The sequence below is a fragment of the Thrips palmi genome, unplaced genomic scaffold (genome assembly GCF_012932325.1).
Source record: "Thrips palmi isolate BJ-2018 unplaced genomic scaffold, TpBJ-2018v1 HiC_scaffold_3, whole genome shotgun sequence".
NCBI classification, from domain to species: Eukaryota; Metazoa; Arthropoda; class Insecta; order Thysanoptera; family Thripidae; genus Thrips; species Thrips palmi.
In genome coordinates, this window is record NW_023144630.1 from 2,201,399 (window position 1) to 2,223,718 (window position 22,320).

The 22,320-nt window shown below is 57.7% G+C and overlaps 2 protein-coding genes across 2 annotated transcripts in view; one reads left to right on the top strand and one right to left on the bottom strand.

Annotated features, from left to right (window-relative positions):
• Positions 1 to 1,188: 1,188 nt before the first annotated feature.
• Positions 1,189 to 2,954, bottom strand: LOC117648648 (peroxisomal leader peptide-processing protease). Its single transcript, XM_034391296.1, has 5 exons — positions 2,803 to 2,954; positions 2,503 to 2,612; positions 2,226 to 2,391; positions 1,593 to 1,940; positions 1,189 to 1,470 (listed from the first exon to the last, which is right to left on the bottom strand). Exons 2-5 carry the CDS (start codon positions 2,572 to 2,574, stop codon positions 1,382 to 1,384), a joined length of 675 nt encoding a protein of 224 aa, XP_034247187.1. The 5' UTR covers positions 2,575 to 2,612; positions 2,803 to 2,954; the 3' UTR covers positions 1,189 to 1,381.
• A 6,952-nt stretch (positions 2,955 to 9,906) lies between these two features.
• Positions 9,907 to 22,320, top strand: part of LOC117648651 (ion transport peptide-like) — a 36,871-nt gene continuing 24,457 nt past the window's right edge. Inside the window, exons 1-2 of the mRNA XM_034391298.1 lie at positions 9,907 to 9,979; positions 15,010 to 15,028. The gene's annotated coding sequence lies outside the window, so the exon portion shown is untranslated. The remainder of the gene's footprint in view (positions 9,980 to 15,009; positions 15,029 to 22,320) is intronic.

Consider the following 22,320-nt stretch of genomic DNA (forward strand, 5'->3'; position numbering starts at 1 on the left):
TCATGTATTTAAGATGAGCCCGATGGAGCCGCCCCGCCCCGCCACCCTCCACTGGAAACGCCTGCGGGTTTATGAATGGTCCCCGAGTGGATCGATGGCGGAGCGGAGGAAGGGGAGGCGTCGCGACGCACAGTGGGCCAGAAGACCGGTGGAGGCGGCCAAAACTCTCGACGCGTTTTGAGCTCCAGAGTCGCTCAGCAGGACTCGAACCGAACGTGTGACCCCACCAATGGATTGCCCTTTGAACGAGGAATCCATTGGTGGGGTCACACGCTCGGTTCGAGGCCCATTTACCGACTCTGGAGCTCAAAACGCGTCTAGGGTTTTGGCCGCTCCACCGGTCTTCTGGCCCACTGTGCGACGCCCAGCGCCGTGCGGACGACGCGGCGGCGCTACCCCGCGCGACGCGGCGCCACTGCTGGCGAGGGGTATCGCCGAGCGAAGGGTTCCTCCCCGACAGGGCTTGCCGCTCTCTCTGCGCCGCGCCCTGCCCCCCGGCCGCCCCCCAGCCCCCCAAGGCCCCCAGGGCCTACGCGTGCCGCCTCCCCACGGGCAAGACCGTGCCGCCCCTCATCTCGGAGCCCGACTACCGCAAGCGCGGCCTGGACGACTGGAACTACGTCATCGTGAGTGGGACGACGACCTGCCAGGCTCCAATAATTTCAACTTTTCGCGGCAAAAACACTGTTTAGAGCCGAAAATAGCGTGAGGAGTTATCAGGGAGTGCTCCAGCACTCAAATTAGAACCATTTTAATTTTTTGCCAAAAACTGAAAAAAACAATTAACATTTTTTCGACGAATCTTTTTTTTGCTCCGCACCGCAGCCGCTGCCGGAGCCTCTCAAGGTGCGCTCCAGGGAGCTGATAGCCAGTCACCTGTACAGTGGGTGTTCCTGCAAAAAGCGCAACGGCCTCCAGGTTTGCTTTTGTCGTGTGTGTGTGTGTGTTAGAGTAAGTGTGCGTGCTGCGTGTGTGAGTGAGAGAGTGAGAGAGGAGAGAGAGAGAGAGAGAGAGAGAGAGAGGGAGAGAGAGAGCCTGAAAGCCACTTTACTCATCAGGACAACTGCCGTCGCTGGGACTGCAGGGGGTCCCCACACTGCTGCAAGACCGGGCTCTGCAAGAACAGCGGCGGGGGCGGCTGCGACGGCACACTGTGCAGGAAGGGGTAGTTCAGGAAAGCGGCCAGGGTCTCAAGAAGAAAAGTTTTAATACCGTAAACAACAGCAACAACAACAATAACAATTTCTTAACGTAATCGAAAATTATAATCCAAGGCCCGGGAAGCGTTCCAAGCCCGGTTGGTATGACATGTACAAAAAATACAGATATAAATGGAATACAAAAGAGGAAATATATCACAGACTTGAATGGAGGAAAAGACTCAAAGCTTGCACATCTTCGGAGGCTGCAACTTCCACTGCCGCTGCACCGAGGGACTGTCGCACTGCAGGCCCGCTAGGACGGCAGCGTCTGGAGCAGTTGGACAATGGGAAAGTACACGTTACTATTTAGCGACTCTGAGCTCAAAACGCGTCCGGGATTTTGACCGCCTCCACCGGTCTTCTGGCGCACTGCGCGAGCCTGCCACTGACCTCCGGAGGCGAGGAACTCGTTGATGGGGCCGGCGACGGTGTCCGCCCAGAGGGCGAAGTTGACGTGGGGGTAGACGACGGCGTCGCGGCCGCAGCCCAGCTGCGCGTTGCACACCAGGACGCCGATGGCGGTGGGTCCAGTGGGGCCCAGGCGGAGCAGCGGGCCGCCGCTGGCGCCGGACTGCACGCAGCACGTGGACAAGATCTGGCTGGACGACGAGCGCCACCAGCCGGAGACCTCGCCGCGGGACACCAGGGGCCGGACGACGCGGTGCTCGGACAGGGCCTCGGCCGGCACGGCGCAGCGCTCCGAGAACAGCGGGTAGCCCACCGCCAGCACCGGCTCACCTGCAGACGCGGAAACATAGTAAAGACAACTGCACCAGTGCACAGGCGCCAGAAGACCGGCGCGGGCGGCCAAAATTTTAGATGCGTTTTGAGCTCCAGAGTCACTAAATGCGACTCGAACCGAACGTGTGACCCCACCAATGGATTGTTCTCCGAACGAGGAATCCGTTGGTGGGGTCACACGTTCGGTTCGAGTCCTGTTTAGCGACTCTGCAGCTCAAAACGCTTCTAGAATATTGACCGCCTCCACCGGTCTTCTGGCCCACTGGGGGGACAGACACTCACCGACGCGGGGCGGCCTCGTGTCCAGGGCCAGCGCCTCCAGCTCGGCCACGCAGGCGTCGTCGGCGAGCTGCAGCACCGCCACGTCGTAGGGCACGCCGTCGGCAGAGCGCCACAGCACGGACGCCTTCACCGAGTGCCCGCCCCAGAACACCGAGACGGGCTCGTCCTGGAACATGCCATTCATGCGCCCAGTCATTTATTCGTTCGGCCACTCATTCGTCCATTCATTCGTCCATTCATTCATTGATATTTATCATTCCTCCATTCATTGATTTACCTCGGCCAGGACGTGCGCGCAAGTGAGTACGACGCGCTTCTCCTTGTCCACGACCACACCCGAGCCCCACATGTGGGCGCACCGCACCAGGAGCACGCTGCGGTCGAGTCCTGCAGCAGACAGAGCGAGTTAGAGCGGCGGGACAGCGAGCACGGCGCCGCACAGTGGACGCGTTTTGAGCTCCAGAGTCGCTAAATGGGACTCGAACCGAACGTGTGGCCCCGCCAATGGATTGCTCGCCGAATGAGGGATCCATTGGTGGGGTCACACGTTCGGTTCGAGTCGTTGCTCAGTGCGTACCGCACTGGTCGGCCTCCTCGGCGAGCGGGACGTCCGGCTGGCCGCGGTGGCCGGGCAGGTGGCGCAGTGCGTCTTGCAGCAGGCGGCGCAGGCCGACGCACAGCGTGAAGCCCACGGCCTCGCCGCGCCACCAGGTCAGCGGCGAGAAGACGACGGCGAAGGGGAGGGCGTCGGCGGCGTCCTGGGCGAAGACGCCGGCGCCCTCGCCGCCCGGCGCCACCCTGGCGTCGGTGAGGGTGAGCAGCCCCCCGGGGCGGTGCCGGCCACCACGCCGCGGCACACGGCCCCCAGCAGCGCGGCGGCGCCCAGCGGCGCGGACGCCGTGAGCACGGCGGTGCCGCGCGGGGGCACGGCGGGCACGCGGCGGTACGCGCGGCGCAGCGCGTCGCCCAGGCTGGCGGCTGCAACAAGCAGGCTGTGGACTTGCCAGAAGACCGGTGGAGGCGGCCAAAGCTCTAGAAGCGTTTTGAGCTCCAGAGTCGCTAAATGAGACTCGAACCGAACGTGTGACCCCACCAATGGATTGCTCTACGAACGAGGAGTTCATTGGCGGGGTCACACGCTCGCTTCGAGTCCTGTTTAACGACTCTGGAGCTCAAAACGTTACAAGAGTGAAACCTACCGTCGGCCGCGCCGGGCTGTAGCTGCAGCACCACGAACACGGACAGCAGGTCGCGGACCTGCCTGCTGGCCAGCTTGTCGGCCTGCTTGTCGGCCTGCTTGTCGTCCTCCGCCTCGACACGCAGCTCGGCCAACACGTGGGGCAGGGCCTTGGCCAGGGCGGGCCATCGCCACGCCGCCACCAGCTTGGCGGGCACCTCGGCCAGGTCGTCGGGGTGCGGGGGCTGGCCGCGTTGCTGGCCGCAGGCCTTGGCCGCCGCCGACGTCACCACCGACGTCACGGCGCACCCGGCGCCGGGCGCGATGGTGGAGATGGCGGCAGGCTGCGGGCAGAATGAAAAGGCCCAGCTGTACTCGGAGGCAGAGCACACTCAGAGGAGCCGACCAAAATCCTGCAAGCGTTAAGAGCTCCAGAGTCGATTAGCAGAGCTCGAACCGAACGGGTGACCCCACCAATGGATTGCTCTCCGAACGAGGAATCCATTGGTGGGGTCACACGTTCGGTTCGAGTCCCATTTAGCGACTCTGGAGCTCAAAACGCGTTTTTGGCCGGCTGCTCCGGTCCTCTGGCAAGTCCACTGTGCAAAGTGAATCGCTCACCTTGGCGCGGCCGCGCCGCACGACGACGCTGAGGGGCGGCACGCGAGCGGCCGTCCTGGCCACGTCGGTCACGTCCTCCACGTCCACGCCGAACAGCAGCAGCCCCGGGGCCAGGACGAACGCCCCGCGCCACGCCCCGCCGCCGAGGCCGTCGTCGAGGCCGCCGTCGAGGCCGCCGTCGAGGCCGCCGTCCAGCAGCAGCCCCGCCGTGGACCGGCCGCCGCAGCGCACCAGCAACGCGCTGCGGCTGGCGGCCTCCATCACCTGCAAGCGGAGAAGGATGCGGCGGTCAAGCAGGGCCGCTCGGGGAGGTGGCACAGTGGCCCAGAAGACCGGCGGAGGCGGCCAAAACTCTAGACGCGTTTTGAGACCCAGAGTCGTTAAACAGGACTCGAACCGAACGTGTGACCCCACCAACGGATTCCTCTTTCGGAGGGCAATCCATTGGTGGGGTCACACGCTCGCTTCGAGTCCCATTTAGCGACTCTGGAGCTCAAAACGCGTCTAGAGGCTAAGGCAGGCCGAGAGAATCGCTGTCCGCTGGGCTGCCTACCAACGGGCGGGACCGAGCAAAGACAGCAAGACGCGCCGCCTGTAGGGTAGGCAACCCAACTGCCACCTCCGTGGCCCCGCGTGCCTACGCCGCGCAAGGGCAGGCGCCAGAGGCAGGGCAGCGCACAGTGGGGGAGGCGGTCCAAATCCCGGACGCGTTTTGAGCTCCAGAGTCACTGAATGGGACTCGAACGGGACGTGTGACCCCACCAATGGATTGCTCTCCGAACGAGGAATCCATTGGTGGGATCACACGTTCAGTTCGAGTCCTATTCGGCGACGCTGGAGCTCAAAACGCGTCTAGAGTTTTAGCTGCCTACGCCTGCGCCGGTCTTCTGTCGCTGTCGAGCCACGACCGAATCTTGGACCGAATTCATCACAGTTACCGAATCGTGTCTTGTCCCCCTTCACGGCAATAAACAGCCAATAAATAAACAAAAATAAAATGCGTTTCAGTTTTATGCGGACTGTTTCCTCTCCCTAGGTTCTTCGGACTTTATAACATGGCACCCTGCCCGACTGTGTGTGTCTGTAGGTGTGTGTGTGTGAGCAGTGTGTGAGTGTGAGTCTGAATGCGTGTGTGAATGTGTGTTGTGCCTCGCGGATGCCTCTTTAAAATTATTGAAAGAGGTGAGCGGAAAATTTGGCAGCACTCTGAGGCAAAGAGGAATCGAAAAGAAAGGGGAAGGAAGCGAGGAGGAGGAACAAGGACAGGGAGAGAAAGAGAGGGAGAGAGGGGAGAGGGGGGAGGGGGGGGAGGGGGGAGGGGGAGGGGAGGGGGGAGGGGGAGGGGGAGGGGGAGGGGAGGGGAGGGGGCGAGCGCCACGCTGTCTGAGCCACCTCTCGGCCGCCAGCCCAACCAGTGGCACATCCGCGCCCGGGCAACAAAAACACTTTTCATCTCCATTTTAAAGGCCTCCTCGTTTAAAACCCCGAACAAAATTTAAAGATAACATTGACAATGCGGACCAAACTCGACAGGACTTCGAACTGCGAGCTAAAATAATTTACAATTAGGAAAACGAAAATGGGGAACATTTGATTGAGAGTGTGTCTAGGTCCAGTTGACCTGCATTTTTTTTTCGGGCGAATTTGCCTCGTGACACAAAGACAAACATTTTTCCATTGCGAATGAACTTTTCTTTTTCCACGGCCAGGAGGTAAGATTGAGTGAGGTCATGGAAATTGCCTTTTCTTTTCGTGCAACTTTTGCTCTGGCGAGTAAAGGCACTGACGTCGGAGTAAGGCCCGCCCGATGGGGACGCTGGCTCCGTTCGGGCGCGAAGTTGAATTTGAATTCGAATTTTAGAAGTGGCGGGTATCGGCCTGCCTAGCCAACCAGGCTCGCTCCGCTTCCACGCGACCGATAAAAAAGACCCATCGCTGGACACGCACGGCGGTGGTGTGGCGTGCCTCGCCGTGCCGTGCGGCTAGGATCGGCAGAGTCGTCTTCGTCGCTCTGTCTCCCTCGCGCCAAAAGGGAGCGCCCCATGAGTGCGAGAGAGACAGAGCGAGCTCTCGGAATGAGTCTGGACACAGCTGCCCGGCGCTGGAGTGCTGGAGTCCGCTGGAGGCACGGAGACCCTCCGCCTGGCCGGCCGGCCGGTCTGTTCGGTGGCTTTGCAGCCTCTGCATCGGAGCCGGTTTTAGCGACCACCTGGGAGATTCTGCTCCGAGTCCGAGGAGAGCGAGGAGAGGGAGAAACCGAGATGATGAGACGCTGCTGCTGGCAGTGCTGGCAGGAGGGATAAGAAGAAATAAAAGGAAAGGACAGCACTAACTGCGGCGGAAAACAAATGCAGGCTTTACCCTGCGAAGGAGAGACGGGACTCGAACCGAGCGTGTGACCCCACCAATGGATTGCTCTCCGAACGAGGAATCCATTGGTGGGGTCACACGTTCGGTTCGAGTCCCATTCAGCGACTCTGGAGCTCAAAACGCGTCTCCTGCTGCCTCCACCGGTCTTCTGGCAGACCCACTGTGCGGCGCCGCGGCGGTGACATGCGACATCGAAGCGATTTTGATTCGATCGGGCGACAGCGCGGCGACAGCGCGGCGGTGGCGGACAAGAAAAGCTTCCAGGAAGCGGGCTGGCTGGATGCGACAGCGGCGCGCTGCAGCGCCGCGGCGTGGACCTGCGTGGACCACCCGGCTAGCCTCGTGGAGTGCAAAACTCGTCCGATTCATCCCCTCCCCCCTTCCCCCCAACACGCACACACGCGAAACGCACTCCAAACGAAGCAAGAGAAGAAGGACGCGCGCAAAACTGAATTGCAGAAAAGGCAAACAACAACAAAAGCAACAACAAGGATGATGCTACCTTGATCCTGCGCCTTCGTAACTCGGCCCCTCCGATCCAATTTTTTGCCCCGACCGATGATGTCACTGGCGAGTGTAGCGGCCATCGCCGTTTGCGGAAATATCTCCAACGAAACAGGAACGGGCGCACAGTGGGCCAGAAGTCCGGTGGAGGCGGACAAAACTCTACACGCGTTTAGAGCTCCAGAGTCGCTAAATGGGCCTCGAACCGAACGTGTGACCCCACCAATGGACTCCACGTTCGGAGAGCAATCCATTGATGGGGTCACACGTTCGATTCAAGTCCCGTTTAGCGACTCTGGAGCTCAAAACGCGTCCAGAGTTTCGGCCGCCTCCACTGTGTTCTGGCCCACTGTGGGGCGCCGCGCCCCGCCGGTCGTAGCGAGGCAGCCCGAGGCAGCGAAGGCAAGTAGCGACGCGTACAGCAGGCGGTTGTTAATCCCGCAGTATCGCTTCGACGAGACACTGCTAGCACACTGCGAGCCCATTACGGCCAGGAAAACCGCCATCGCTTTATTAAGGCGACGTTAGCACTCCATCGCGAGCACACCGCAAAAAACGGAGCGAAAACGGGAGTAGTGCACGTGTGACGGGCACGGGGTCGCGGCGTCATGGGACGGGGCGTCCACTCCACATGAATGGCCCCTGATTTCTCCTTCAGGCCAAAGGTTAGCGCCAGCGGCCAGCACGGCCAGCACGGCCAGCACGTGGAGCGGAGCGCGTAGCGGGGGTCTCGGCCACCACGGCGAGCCGGCGGGCGCGGCGGGGCCAGCACACTCCCTGGGTGGAGTGTACTCCGGCGGCGCGTGGCGTCGAGAGTCGCACAGTGGGCCAGAAGACCGGCGCCGGCGGCCAAAACCCCAGACGCGTTTCGAGCTCCAGAGTCGCTAAACAGCACTCGAACCGAGCGTTTGACCCCACCCATGGATTCCTCGTTCGGAGAGCAATCCATTGGTGGGGTCACACGTTCGGTTCGAGTCCCATTTAGCGACTCTGGAGCTCAAAACACGTCCGGGATTTCTTCTTCTGGCCACTGTGCATCCTTCCGCAGTCTGCAGGCTGTACACTAGTACACTCCGCCCTGGCCGAATCTGCCAGTGGAGCCGACCCCATGACGTCATGATTGGCGACACGCGTGTCCCTTGGAAGCCGCCCGCCCTGCCTCCATGTGTGTCAAGCCGCCCGCCTCCCCCGCCCTGCGCCCCGTGGCGCGCGGGGCGCACAGTGGGCCAGAAGATCAGTGGAGGCGGACAAACTCTAGACGCGTGCAGAGCTCCGGAGTCGCTAAATGGGGCTCGAACCTAACGTGTGACCCCACTAATAGATTGCTCTCCGAACGAGGAATCCATTGGTGGGGTCACACGTTCGGTTCGAGGCCTGTTTAGCGACTCTGGAGCTCACAACGCGTCTAGAGTTTTGTCCGCCTCCACCGGTCTTCTGGCCCACTGTGGGGCGCCCGGCGGGGTGCGAGAGAGACAGAGCGACGGAACGGGCGAGACGGGCGAGACCAGCGGGGGCCTACCTTCAAGTCCTTCAAGCCAACGGCATCAGACGACGGCGCTTCGGTCGGTCCGCGCGGCATCTCTGGAAAAGAAAACAAGAGAAAAATTAGCATTCGCGTCGGTACAAAAGGAAAGCCAAAAACGTGACCCAGTTGACTTTGGGCAGTCCTAGTGGTTTGCATAGTGACGTCTGTGTCCCCACTGCGGCGGTGGACGAGGCCCTCGAGTGGGCGGGGGCGGCGTGGGGCCCACACTGCCAGACTGCCCCCGCCGGGCGGTCCGGCCGGCCCCGGCGCCTTAGCGCAGTTACAGGACACAGCCACCTTGTCATTGGCTAGACCAGGCCAGACGCAACAAGGCTAGGCGGGGGCGGCGTGGACGTCACGGACTGCACCGCACGCCCACGCCCCCCCCCCCACACACACGCACACACACACAGAAAACCTCACCCCTTTGCCATTTGGCATCCCGGAGGCGAAAATAAACTATTGTCGCAGTTCCGCGACGACCGTCATTTCCTACCTCAGAGAGAGAGAGAGAGAGAGAGAGAGAGAGAGAGAGAGAGAGAGAGGAGAGAGAGAGAGAGAGAGAGAGAGAGAGAGAGAGAGAGATATTTCTTGTCCACGTGGTGCTGGACAGTCATAGGGCAGTGGCAGGGCAGTCATGAGGCGCCACAACAGGCGGTGCACGTCCAGGAATTCCACACGCGTCCGACTGCGACGCGCCAGAATCTCTCTAATACGCGCGTCATTACAGTGGAGATGCACTCGTAAAGCGGATACTGCCGCCCCGGCCGCCCCTCTCCCACCCTGCGGCCCTCCAGGCCCTCCGTCCTAAGACTCGATGAGCTGCGAGGGAATATGCAGGGCGCAGACGGTGAACCATGGGCCAGAGGACTCGGACCGGACGTGTGACCCCACCAATGGATGCCTCGTTCGGAGAGCAATCCATTGGCGAGGTCACACGTTCGGTTCGAGTCCCATTTAGCGACTCTGGAGCTCAAAACGCGTCTAGAGTTTCGGCCGCCTCCACCGGTCTTCTGCGCGAGGCCCAGGCAGCCTGCAGGCAGCCTGCAGGGTGGGCACTGCGCGTTTTCTCGAAGCCAAAGGCCGCTGCCAACAACTTGACTAACTCGATAAGGCCCGTTTGGCTGGGCTACGCGAGGCAAGGGCTACGCGGTTGTCCTTCCACGTGTCTTGGAGGCGGTCTTGGAGGGGGTGCAGTTCACCAGCCCCATCCCCTTGGCCTCGATCCCGACCACCCCCTCCCCTCCCCTGTTCACGATCCCCTCCCGCGTGGTCACTGATCCTCTCCTTCCTTTTTCCACCGGCTCCTTCAAGAGATCCCTGATTCTTCCTTCCCTAGATCCTCTTGGTCATCTTCCTCCTCTGCGCCCCCTGCCCCGGTCCGTGCCCCGGTCCGTGCCCCCGCCCCCTCCTCTTCCACGAGGCCAGGGTGGCCAGGGTGGCGAGGCCAGGGAAGGCCGGGGGTGGCCGTGTGGTACCGGGCAGTCAGTGCCGCCGGCTGCCCCCGGACAGACATCCCAGCAGCCCCCGCGCCAGCCTCCACGCCAGACGGCCACTGTGAGTATGCCTCACTTCCAGAACAATACCTTGCTTAAAAGCATCACGTTAAAACCTTACCAAGTATTTTGAGCACACATAATACAAACTAATTTACTTTGTCACACGAAGAAATAGTTCTTAAATTGCGAAGTATTTTCTTTATAAACTTATGTATGCTCAAAATACTTTGTTATACCAAACTGCTTTTCTTTGTAAGGCCTAAAATAGTTTGTAAAGTTTTCTCAGTGATCAATTAAAACAAAAAAAAGAAAGAAATGCAAAGACTGGGGTTAAAAAATTCGGTCCGAACTTTGATATTAGGAAACCCAATTCTGGCCAAATTCTCCAGGAAATTTATTCAGATTCGAATTCCAAGCCGCATGGGCGGCATACGCGTGCAACAGGTTAGCCCACCCACCTGCAAAGAGCGTGCCTCCACCCACTCGGGACAGATCTCTCAAAAATATTCTTTCTATCTCATAATAGTCTCATACTATTGTAAACTATTCAGAGTTCACAACAGGGATTCATGCTCTTTGGACATGTATTATTTGAAATAAATAAGTAAATATATAGATATATTCTTCCGAGAAAACAGTTTTGTTTCGACCCCACGTTTTGCACAGCGAGCCTCGATTCCCATGAGTCGCTGTCTGGGACAGTAGTCAGTGTTGTTCTAGGGAAAAAATAGTTGGCAGCAGCGGCCGCTGTCCTGCTGCTCCTTGTTTTTCGACAACAGAGAGAGAGAGAGAGAGAGAGAGAGAGAGAGAGAGAGAGAGAGAGAGAGAGAGAGAGAGAGAGAGAGCGTCCTTTCGAGCCCTCCACAGATACAATGCCCTTTCCTCCCACGTCGGTACTTCACCCTTTCATTCATTCATTCATTGATCGCTCTCCGTTCTCGCCATTCTCGCAGGCGCCGTCTTGGACGTCGTGAAATGGTTTTACGAGACGTTTTGGCAGTGTAGCCCCATAAGACCTGGCCGCGTCGTTTCGGCCAATTGGTTCGACCCACAAAAATATCGGCGGCGTTGACGCAGTAGCGCGACGCCTCGCAGTGCGCAGTCGCGGGTTCAAACACCGCTACATCCTCGCAAAAAAAAAAGAAAACGGCCTCGCTAGTTGACCAAACTGATTCACAAAAGATGCACTCCCGCAGCGCCGCTGTGCGCTCGGGTTGCCTATCCGTGCGATGGCAGGCGCCCGGCAGTGGCGGAGTCGAGCCCAGCCAGACTGTCTCTCTCGCACTCAAGGGCGCCCCGAGTAGGCGCAACAGAGACAGGGCGACGAAAACGACTCTCAGACCGAGAGGACCGGGAGGTGCCAGGGGTACCACCGGGTACCACGTCCACGCTGTCCGTCACTCAGAGTGGTTCACTTGTCGACTTCTATCAAGCATCAGGCCGCTTTTGGCACTTTTTTTATTCCAATGTACAGAGACAAAAAAACAAAACATGTAGCGTTCTGCTCCTCTTAATCATTTTCACGTCTACGACGGATGGACCGCGAGGACGACACATCTATCAAAAGGCGATTAAATCGCTAATTGAGTGCCGAACACGCGCGGGTCTCTCTCTCTCTCTCTTTCTCTCTCTCTCCTGTTCGTGCATTAAGCGGGTCAGGCCGTCCTTGTCGACATCCCTGGAGCGGGCATGACGCCCTCACCTGCCTGGCGTGACGTCAGTGACGTCAGCCCCGGAAATAGACCTCCCCGGCCGCCATTGGTCGGGGCGGGCCGCGCTGCGCTCCCATTGGTCGGCGCAAGGGCCAACCGGAGCGAAGCGCGCCAAAACGCGAAGCACTCCAGGCCACAGTGGGCCGTAGAAGGCGGCCAAAATCCCGGACGCGTTTCGAGCTCCAGAGTCGCTAAATGGGACTCGAACCGAACGTGTGACCCCACCAATGGATTGCTCTCCGAACGAGGAATCCGTCGGGTGGGTCACACTTCAGGTTTGAGTCCCATTTATCAACTCTGGAGCTCGAAACGCGTCTAAAAATTTGGCCGCCTGCGCCGGTCTTCTGGCCCACTGTGCGGTGTCTGTAACGGCCACCGATCGCGAGGTACGAGCAGTTCTTCGCTGCTTGCCCGTCCAATGAGAGCATCGCATTTTCGCCGATTGGTTGACGGCAGGAAATCGGCCCCGGCACTGGTCGGTCGTGACATCACCGACGCGTGCTCTGATTCGCTGGCCGGGGCTGCGGCCGGCTCCCTATTGGCTGCCAATGCCATCAGCTCCCGAGTGAAAGTCTAGCAGATTCATTTGCACAAGACGCCTGGGGCGCTTAGCTTGTATCCAGTGTAGCCAAGCGAGTGGAAACGTTCCCACGTCCATCAGCCGGACTGGAACCAAGAAACAACCACTTGGCTCCTCATTTGCATATGTCACTGTGGTTTAGCCCTCGCAGTGGGCCAGAAGACCGGTGGAGGTGGTCAAAATTCTAGACGCGTTTTGAGTTCCACAGTCGCTAACTGAACATGACTGACCCCCACCAATGGATTTCTCTCCCAACGAGGAATCCATTGGTGGGGTCACACGTTCGGTTCGAGTCCCATTCAGCGGCTCTGGAGCTCAAAACGCGTCTAGAGTTTCGGCCGCCTCCGCCGGTCGCCTGGCGAATCCACTGTGCCCCCTTTTCGTCCTTCATTTGGGGCAGAAAACAAAAAATTGGCGCGGAGTATCGCAACGAGGAGCCCGGCCCCGTGGCCCAGAACTATGAAGGCCGCCCGCCGGTCGCACCATCCGCGCCGACCAATGGGAGCGGCGGCAGTGCGGCCAGTGTGGGCACCTCGGGCACCTCGAGGGGCGGCAACCTGGCCTGTATTTCGGACTCGCTCCCTGAAAGGCCGTCGCTGCGATTCACGCGGGAAACCCCGTGCAGAAGTCGCCACGAAAAACTTAGTCCTGGGCAAATGTAAAAGGAAGCTCAGAGAATATCGCGAAAATTGTTGGGAAATAAGAAATGAATTTCAGTAAGTTTCTGTGAACTGTGATTCCTCGCCGTACCCGACGGCACGTTTCACATTGGACCAGAAGACCGGTGGAGACGGCCAAACTCTGGGCGCGTTCTGAGCTCCAGAGTCGCTAAATGGGACTCGAACCGAACGTGTGACCCCACCCATGGACTCCTCGTTCGGAGAGCAATCCATTGGTGGGGTCACACGTTCGGTTCGAGTCCCATTTAGCGACTCTGGAGCTCAAAACGCGTCTTTGGCCGCCTGCGCCGGTCTTCTGGCACACTGTGCGGCGGGCGCGGCGCGGGAGACGGGTAGGGGTGTGGGGTGGTACGTACCCGTCTGGGTGCTCTGCTGCTTCGCCCAATGGCCGCGGGCCAAGACGGGCTAGACAGCTGGGCGTCGCTCGGGCACACACACACACACACACACACACACACACACACACACACACACACACACACACACACACACACGCACACACACATACACCATAATTCGCGAAGATACCCAGAGATTAGTCTTTTTCTCTTGGCGTGTGAGCACTGTCCCTTGGCACGCCGCGCACACTGTCTCGCTCACAGTGTGTCGGACTGTCTCGTCCGTTTCGACCGTCTCGACAGTGTCGCGACCGTACGTCTCGACCGTCTCGTCGTTCTCGAAAGCACAGAAAAGGCGCGCCGAAAAATGGCGCGTGCTCAAAAATTAAAAAAAAAAAATTAGAAAAAATGAATAGTTCAAACCGAAAGCAGTAAAAGTCTCGTTTTGTATATATTCAGTTTATAAAGCTCGGAAAATGAGAGGCTGACTGAGAGGGAAAGGGACGGGCTCTGCGCACTCCGCTCCGTCACACCGATAAATGAGCGTTTGGCCGGCGCGCCGCTCGCCGGCAATACATCAATCGATATCGCGGTTTAATCGACCAGGATGATGGTGGTCAGCGAGACATCGAGGCGGCGCGGCGCCACGCCCCCCGCAGTGACACTTCCGGAAAACGGGCAGCATTTGCATCCTCCGGGAGGGAACGGGGAAGGACTCGGGACAATAGTGGGAGAGGAGGACTGGCGAGTCACAGTGGGCCAGAAGACCGGTGGAGGCGGCCAAAGCTCTAGACGCGTTTTGAGCTCCAGAGTCGCTAAATGTTACTCGAACCGAACGTGTGGCCCCACCAATGGATTCCTCGTTCGGAGAGCAATCCATTGGTGGGGTCACACGTTCGATTCGAGTCCCATTTAGCGACTCTGGAGCTCTGCACGCGTCTGGAGTTTCGGCCGCCTCCTCCGGTCTTCTGGCCCACTGTGGACCCCCGCGGCGCAATCAGCGGGATGGTCACTTCATGAGGTGCAGGCCGACCACCGCAACGGGCGGTAGATTGGCGGCGGCGCCAACACCAAAACAAAGAAAAAGCCAAAAACTATCGGTTGGGGTTCGTACAACAGTTACCCGTCGTGCGTGGAAAATAATACAGAATTTCTGAAAGGAATAACAGTTGCGCCCTTGATCGTAAAAAAATCCTTCAAAATTGAAAAAAATCGCAGCTTCCTGAAAGCAGCTTACCAAAACGGAACAGTTTCCATGTTTCCCAGCCGGTTCCACCGCCGCTGCCTCTAGCGCTGACACTAAGCCTCGCTCCGAAACTACTCCACATCTTTCGAAATTCGATCTCTGCCGTCCGGCCGTCGGACTGGGCCGCGCTTCCAGATCTTTCCCAGAGTGGCGATGATGATGACGAGGCACAGTGGGCCAGTCAGTTTCCTTCCTATGCCCCCACAGACCTCAGAAAAATTTAAAAAAGAAAAAAAACAAAAAAAAAACAATGGAACTAAGGATGAAGAATTTGCGACTCCAGGTGGACCACTACAGCGACTCGAAACGAAAAAAAAATGCTGCAATCTTTGGTAACCCAAATGAAGCAATTAGCGAATCGTCAACTGCAAAAGTCGCAAAAGTGTCAAGTTCTGGTTCAGATTGATTGTTTCGCGCGCCTTTTGGAAGCGTTTCCGTGCTCGCCCAAAGCAGTTTAGATTCCGGTCTTCCTGAACGCCTTCCTCGTTACTCACACTGATTCATTCCGTTTTTCTCTTTTTTTCGTCCGCAGCCGGAACACCGCCAGCGAGGTAAGTAGAAAACGCCTCAAGCCGCCGCGAGCGAGTCCCTCCTGGGCGAAGGTTGGGGCGGCACACTGTGCGGAGGGAAGTCCGGTCAGTGAACCACAGTGTGGAGGCGGACAAAGACGCGTTTTGAGCTCCAGAGTCGCTGAATGGCACTCGAACTGAACGTGTGACCAAAACGCTTCAACCAAAACTTGATCTCACGGTAATATTTATCATTGACGCGGAATGGATTGGCTGTGTGTGTGTATAGGTGTGTGTGTGTGTATGTGTGTGTGTGTAGGTGTGTGAGAGTGTGAGTGACGCGGGTGACCTCTACGCACTAGGCACACTGCGCCCGGTGGATACTGTTGTTTCGGCAACGTATTTCGTCCGTTTCCGCCACATGTAACTATGGCAACAGGAACGGGAGGTCACGCAGGCGAGTCCAGTCAGTGGCACGGCACGGCACGGCACGGCACGGCACGGCACGGCACGGCGCGGCACGGCACGGCACGGCACGGCACGGCACGGCACGGCACGGCGGCCATGAAAATGGGCTGAGCGCCCGGAGCGACAGCAATGGGATATGGGTTCGAGGCTCCGGCACGCATACACACACACACACACACACACACACACACACGCCTACACAGAAGCCAGCTGAGGCAGCAAACAGCGACGGGGTCCCCGTACAAACTCTACCAAAAAAACAACAAAAAACAATACTGGAGCCTTTTCTCGTCCAGAAGTTCGGCAGAAAAAAAAGGAAGAAAAGTAACGCGCCCACTGTGAATGACTCGTTGAGGTAACCCCGCCGTTCGAAATGCACACCTGTTGCAGTAACCCCTTCCCCGTGGCACGTGCCCCCTCCCCCTCCCCGCTGGCAAGCACGGCCTGCACGGCACGCTCCCTGGCCCACATTCTGGCCAATCAGAGTCCAGCGCGGGAACACGCCACCTCGCCACCTCGAACATCCACCGCGCGGGGAAGGGGTACCTTCGGGTACCCGCGCGTACTACGGTAGGACGGTCCCTTCCGAATGGACGGACGGACAGACAGGCAGACAAAAAGAGGTGCGTTTGGTGGGGAATCATAATCAAGGTAGCCGTTTTCCTCTTTTTTTCCCGTCATATTTCGCTTGGCAAGTCTTACGTGCGCTAGAGTCCGAGCTACGCGGAGCTACGTGAACGTTTGATTCGGGCGCTGTTACACGCTGCGTTTTACAAGGCCCCATTAGTTTCCCCAGCTCGGCTTTCGACCAAAAGTTGTCACGAGACGCATTTTATTATCAATTTCGTTATTCAAATTGGAGGCTGATTGTTCTCTCTTTCAATCACCGGGCGGGGCTTGTGATCCACGGCCATCCCTCGGGCCGGCCGATGACTCATGCTTCCCTTTCCCTTTCACCTCAGTCGGACCGGCACCGGCGGAGGCGGCCGAAACCCCGGACGCGTTTTGAGCTCCAGAGTCGCTAAATGGGACTCGAACCGAACGTGTGACCCCACCAATGGACTGCTCTCCGAACGAGGAATCCATTGGTGGGGTCACACGTCAGGATCGCGTCCCGTTTAGCGACTCTGGAGCTCAAAACGCGTCTTTGGCCGCCTGCGCCGGTCTTCTGGCCCACTGTGCACTGGTGGCGCCGGAGGAAAACGCCGGGGCTAAACGCCCTAGGTGATAATGGGGCTGACGGACGACCCTCCCAGGCCCCGTCCAGGGCCCCGTCCAGGGCCGCAATCAGGCCGAGCTTGCACCACACTGTAGTGGACCGCCGTAACCGCGAGGCGGCGGCCCGCCAGTTGCCGCAGCTAGCCCTGACAGCCTGACCACACTTTATGGCATTTCCGAAATGACGAATCATTCTCCCAGGATTATTGGGGCGACAGGACCTTCCCCAGAATCGGGCTAATCGACTAATCGGAAGAAAATGAAGCACGAGATTGGACGCTCACGGCAGTTATTAGGGGAAAGATATGAGGACAGCCGGGACAAGTAAATGCACCGCCAAAAATGGAAAGCAGTTAAAATACAAGTAAAAGAGGCATTTTTCTTCTCAGTGAGAGTGGAGTGCATTTGGAAATTCAGCATACATCATTGTAGCCATACAGCTACATGCAGCTGCAGTGACACTTAAGACGCGCGCACACACACACACACACACACACACACACACACACACGTGTTGTCGGAAGTGCAGCGGGGCTGCTCGGAACGGCAGAGCATTCACTACACGTAGCTCGGCGAGCATTAGAGAAAGCGCCATAAGGCTTGACGGTGTATCGATTGATCTGGTTGACTTTTTTCAGCCTGAGAAACACATGAAAGAGAGTAAAAATCGCCAAACAGGACTCGAGCCGAACGTGTGACCCCACCAATGGATTGCTCGCCGAACGAGGAATCCATTGGTGGGGTCACACGTTCGGTTCGAGTACCATTCAGCGACTCTGGAGCTCAAAACGCGTCCAGAGTTTTGGCCGCCTCCACCGGTCCTCTGTGCGGGTGAACCGAGTCCCACTCTAGACTCTCGGAAACGTCTCGGGATCCGCGCAACGTTCGCTGCCCCCACAGTGGCGCTGCTGGCGTCGTCTGGCGTCGCCTGGCGTCCCAAACGCATGCACACCAGTGCAACAGCTTGCCACACTTTATGAAGACCACCAAGGCCGAGGCCTGGCTACGCAGTACGAACAAACTATAAGTTTCTCCCGAGTGCATTTGTTGAAAATAAAATGAATTCAAGTTGGCTAAACGCTTTGGTGCGTGCATGCGTTTACGTCTGTGTGTGCGCGTGACTGTGTGTGTGCCTGCACTCGAAACATTCCGCAGACTTATGTCGCGTTTCGGGTTCCGGCAGCGCGGCGCGACATTTCCGGGAGGATTTCAGCGGCAGTGGAAGTCGTATGGAAATGTGCATGGACATTGTCCTTGCACGGCCCCTCGTGTGTGTGTGTGTGTGTGTGTGTGTGTGTGTGTGTGTGTGTGTGTGTGTGTGTGTATGTGGTGCATACTTATGAACAGGCACGGACTCCAATGCGTTTGCGTACGTGGAAAGTTTTAACAAGTACAAAGAATTTTTTTTTTCCTTTGAAGGACCTTTTGTTTTCGCTTTGGGTTGGATTTCTATAACGCGAACACGAGGAGTCATCGCGCATCGCTTGGGTGGGGTTCTCGAGAAAATCCGATGAAATGGTTTGGTCACGTGATAACAGACAATCTTTGTCAGACAGACTATAGCGGTCCAGCTCCGGCACGCCCCGCGAGTGCGAGAGAGACAGAGCGACAGAGCGACAGGGCGGGGCAAGGGGCGGGGTGGCGCGGAGATAGCGCGGACCACCGCCAAACTGAGATAAGTCCAAGGCGTGCGACGGTGTGTGCGACGTGTGGGTGGTACACCGTGCACGCCTCAGACCGACCGAAGTTACGACAGGGTCACTGCCGATTCAAACGGCGTTCTAACTGAACTGTTTCTCAGTTCAAAAAGAATTCAAAATATTTTTTCCCTAGTTTTTCGAATGATTCCTTGATGCGCACGCGACCCAGCGAGAGTCCTGTCTGTACAGATGACGCGCGCGGGGCGTTCGCTTCGTAGGAAACGGTGATGCGCTTGTTAATTCGAGACGGTAAATCCGGCAGCGGTTCGCAGCCCGACCAATTCATTCATATGTGAAAAGAATGTGCACGTTGGAATGACAGACTACGTCCATGTGCACGGTTAGTTTTCCCAGGAGCTTCCTGGAAATCACCTATGTCTTTACAATGCGGTACTTATAGAAAAAGCAAAAACAGTTTTTTTTTTTTTTTTTTTTTTTGCCGTATGTCGATTATTTGATTCAACTCACTGGTCTTACGCGGCAGTTGAAAAAGACTCAACTCTGCGAGTCCCAAGGCCCAGCCACGCCTATTGATATGAAAGTGAGACTTCAATGCAGCCAAGATCAGCTTCTTCACGGACTCTGTTGCCAAGACTCCCCCCTCCCCAGACTGTTTTCGAGGCGTCCATTGGTTTCTCGTGACCTGCACTGTAAAGGGGGCACTTCCGACTAGATGTCGTCTTCGTCTTCCCCGTGGCTTATGTCATGAGTGGGAGCGAGATACCACACTACACCGTTACAATTGTGTCGAAGTTCCTTCTTGAGTCTTTTTTTCACTCAGATTTCGACGACTGCAATGCATTAACTGGGCCTTGAACTCAGGCAGTTCACCCCCTCCACCGCCTCGTCTTCGCTCTCGCTCCCACTCGTTGCAGCGGCACCCCCACCACTCCATCCTCACGCCCTTCCCTGGCCTTCCCCGCCAAAGGTCAATAATCCTCTATTTCGAACCGCCGCGCCGCCGCACCAGTGCCAAATCGGCGCAGGCGGCCAAAACGCTAGACGCGTTTTGAGCGCCGGAGTCGCTGAGCGGGACTCGAACCGAACGTGTGACCCCACCAATGGATTCCTCGTGCGGAGCGCAATCCATTGGTGGGGTCACACGTTCGATTCGACTACCATTAGTGACTTTGGAGCTCAAAACGCGTCCGGCATTTTGATCGCCTCCACCGGTCTTCTGGCCCACTGTGCGGCGCTATCGCCACACTTGAACTCAAATTAAGTCGTCGCTCTCATGATCACTAAACAACCAAACTAAAAGTTTTGATGACGGACCGCAAAAACTTAAACCTTGGAGTGAGTGGGTACGCGGTGCTGCGGTAGCGGGACCAGTTCTTAGCGATGTTTCGGATCAGCATCTGGTCTGCTAGCCCCGTGTCGGTCCAGCATGACTCACCCACCGTCTCTCCCTCTCTCTGCCCTGCCCCCCCCCACACACACACACAGAGTGTGCTAAAACTACGGGCGAAGACAGCGAAAGACAATATAATCGGCGTAAATAATTGGCCACACCAAAAATACGTGCGCCCGGGGCGGCGGGCGCAGGGCGGCGCAGGGCGGGCCGAACGGCCGAACAGGTTGGGTAACCCAGAAACCGGAAACATGCCGATTTCGAACAGCAGTTGCCGAAATCCACGCTCTCATTAGCCTCAGCCACCCTCGCCTCGACGAGAAAAAAGAAAATAGAAAACACTCCGCGGGGCGCGTGGCGAGTGAGAAAAGCCTTTTTTTCTCTCTTTCTTTTTTTTTTCTTCCACTTGGCAGCGGCTGGGCGTCCCGCCGCGGTCTGGTGCCGCCAGTCGCTGGCTCGGCCGCTGGCTCGGCCGCGCTCGGTCTTTTGCGCGGGAAACGCAGAGCCGATCGGAGCTCTCGCCAATCGCAATCCGAACTCGAATCGCGTGGAGTCTTTGCTTGCTGCGTGCGCCTTGCTGACGAGGAGCGCTCCAGGATGTCCAACTGCCCAGGGCTCTCCACCCCCTGGCGCCCACTGCCCACGGACCAGCCCCCGCGCGCCGCGCTCTGACATCGGCTCCACCGGCGGACCTGGAACTGGAACGCCTCTGGAACGCCTCTGAAACTGGAACGCCTCTGGAACGCCTCTGAAACGCCTGTGGAACGCCTCTGGAATGCCCCTGGAACGTCACTGGAACGCCACTGGAACAGTACCGATCTAAGCCAAGAGCGGCAGCCTTGGCCTTTGCAGGGGAATCACTGTTGGCCCAACGTCCGTCTGGAAAAGGAGTACAGGCTGTGGCAAAACGAAGGGAACGGTGAGTACCGTCGTCTTCGAACCTCGTCGCACAGTGGATTGGCCAGAAGCCACTGTGCGCCGGCCGGGTGGAGGCGGCGACGCACGTGGATGTCTCCTGACAGCCCCGCCCGCCGCCATCGACCTTCTCGTCACTTTGAGATGTTATCTCTGTCCGAGAGTACCTCGCGGTGTTGTAATCGCCGCTGAGGGATTTCGCGTTGCGCTCAGGCAGACAGTAGGTTTCGTTTCGTTTTCGAGGGGGTACGAAAATTCAGCGAACAAATTTATAAGTTAGTCCGGTGGCAGCGGCGCATGGTTGCACCTTGAATCGATAGCCTCATACCTCGCCAGTCAAAACAAACCGTTTTCGAAAGAACAAGCAACTAAACAACGCTCCTGAATTATTCAACGGGGACTGGGAGCTCATCGAAGTCGTCGAAGTAGTCGTTGTAAATCTCGCCGAGAGATCCCACTCGACGGATCACTCTGTAAGGCGCGCCGTTTTGCAAGCCGGCATTTCACAGCGGCGCTATTGCAAACGGCAGCAACAGCAACAACAACAACAGCAGCAACAACAACAACATCTGCACTTTTTTTGACTCGGATAAAACCGCTTTTTTTTTTAGAAAACAATGTATCGGCACAAGTGGAAAATGGATTGATTTGGTGGATGACGCAAAGAGAGGGGACCCACGTGGCGGGCACGTGGAAGGGGGCAGGGGCCCAACGAGGAAGAAATTGATACCCACGGAAACGGCGCTCTGCGTGTGTTTGTGTGTGTGTGTGTGTGTGTGTGCGTGTGTGTGTATGTGTGTGTGCGTGTGCGTGAGAGTGTGTGACCGCCTGGTCGTTCCAAAGTGGTGCGTGGGCCTCATCCCCACTCCGTTTGCGGTCGCGCGTTCTCTGCCAGACTGCGCGACGACGTCGACGCCGACGGGTGGGGCGGCGTCGGCGGGGCGTCGGCGGGGCGTCGGCGGGGCGTCGCGACGCCGTCGCGTCTAGCCAAAGTGCCCCGCGATGACAGCTAGACTGCCTGGCGCCCGGGCCTCACCCCACCCCCAAAAACCGAGACACACACGCGCACACACACTCACACACACACACACACACACACACACACACACGCCTGCACCTACCCGCCAATTTGCAATAGGCCGATTAACAGCCGAGGCCCGTAAACGCACACACCATTATCGAAACATGGGAAGGACTATGCCCGGAGAGATTCGAGACTATAGCAAGGGGAACCGTTTAAAAATCCACGCCTACACTGAAAAACCAAACGTGGTCTAGACCGCATCATTGGTGTGGTCAAATGGATGCCATTTTGACCGCATCAGTTGGTGTGGTCTAGACCACGTTTGGCCACGTTTGGTGTGGTCTAGACCACACTTAACGCCCCAAACGTGGTCTAGACCACACCAACTGATGCGGTCAAAATGGCATCCATTTGACCACACCAGTTGGTGCGGTCTAGACCACGTTTGGTTTTTCAGTGTATACTATGGTTGTCGTCGTTTACGATCCGTCTGCGCTTAGCAACCCAGCCACCAACTGAAATAACCTTTCCTCTTTCGAGTGGAAATTTTTCGAGCTCTATGATTGCGGTGTGATTTGATTCAGATAATTGTTGATGTTTTTTTTATACGGTTTTAGGTTTAGCATCCATAATAAGTAGCTTTTATTTTCTATCAAGC

Coding starts and splice junctions, on each gene's coding strand:
- LOC117648648 (XM_034391296.1), bottom strand. CDS start 2,574: ATGTGGGGCTCGGGTGTGGTCGTGGACAAGGAGAAGCGCGTCGTACTC. Junction 2,392..2,502: donor GCGCGCACGTCCTGGCCGAG/GTAAATCAATGA, acceptor GGCATGTTCCAG/GACGAGCCCGTCTCGGTGTT. Junction 1,471..1,592: donor CGAGTTCCTCGCCTCCGGAG/GTCAGTGGCAGG, acceptor CAACTGCTCCAG/ACGCTGCCGTCCTAGCGGGC.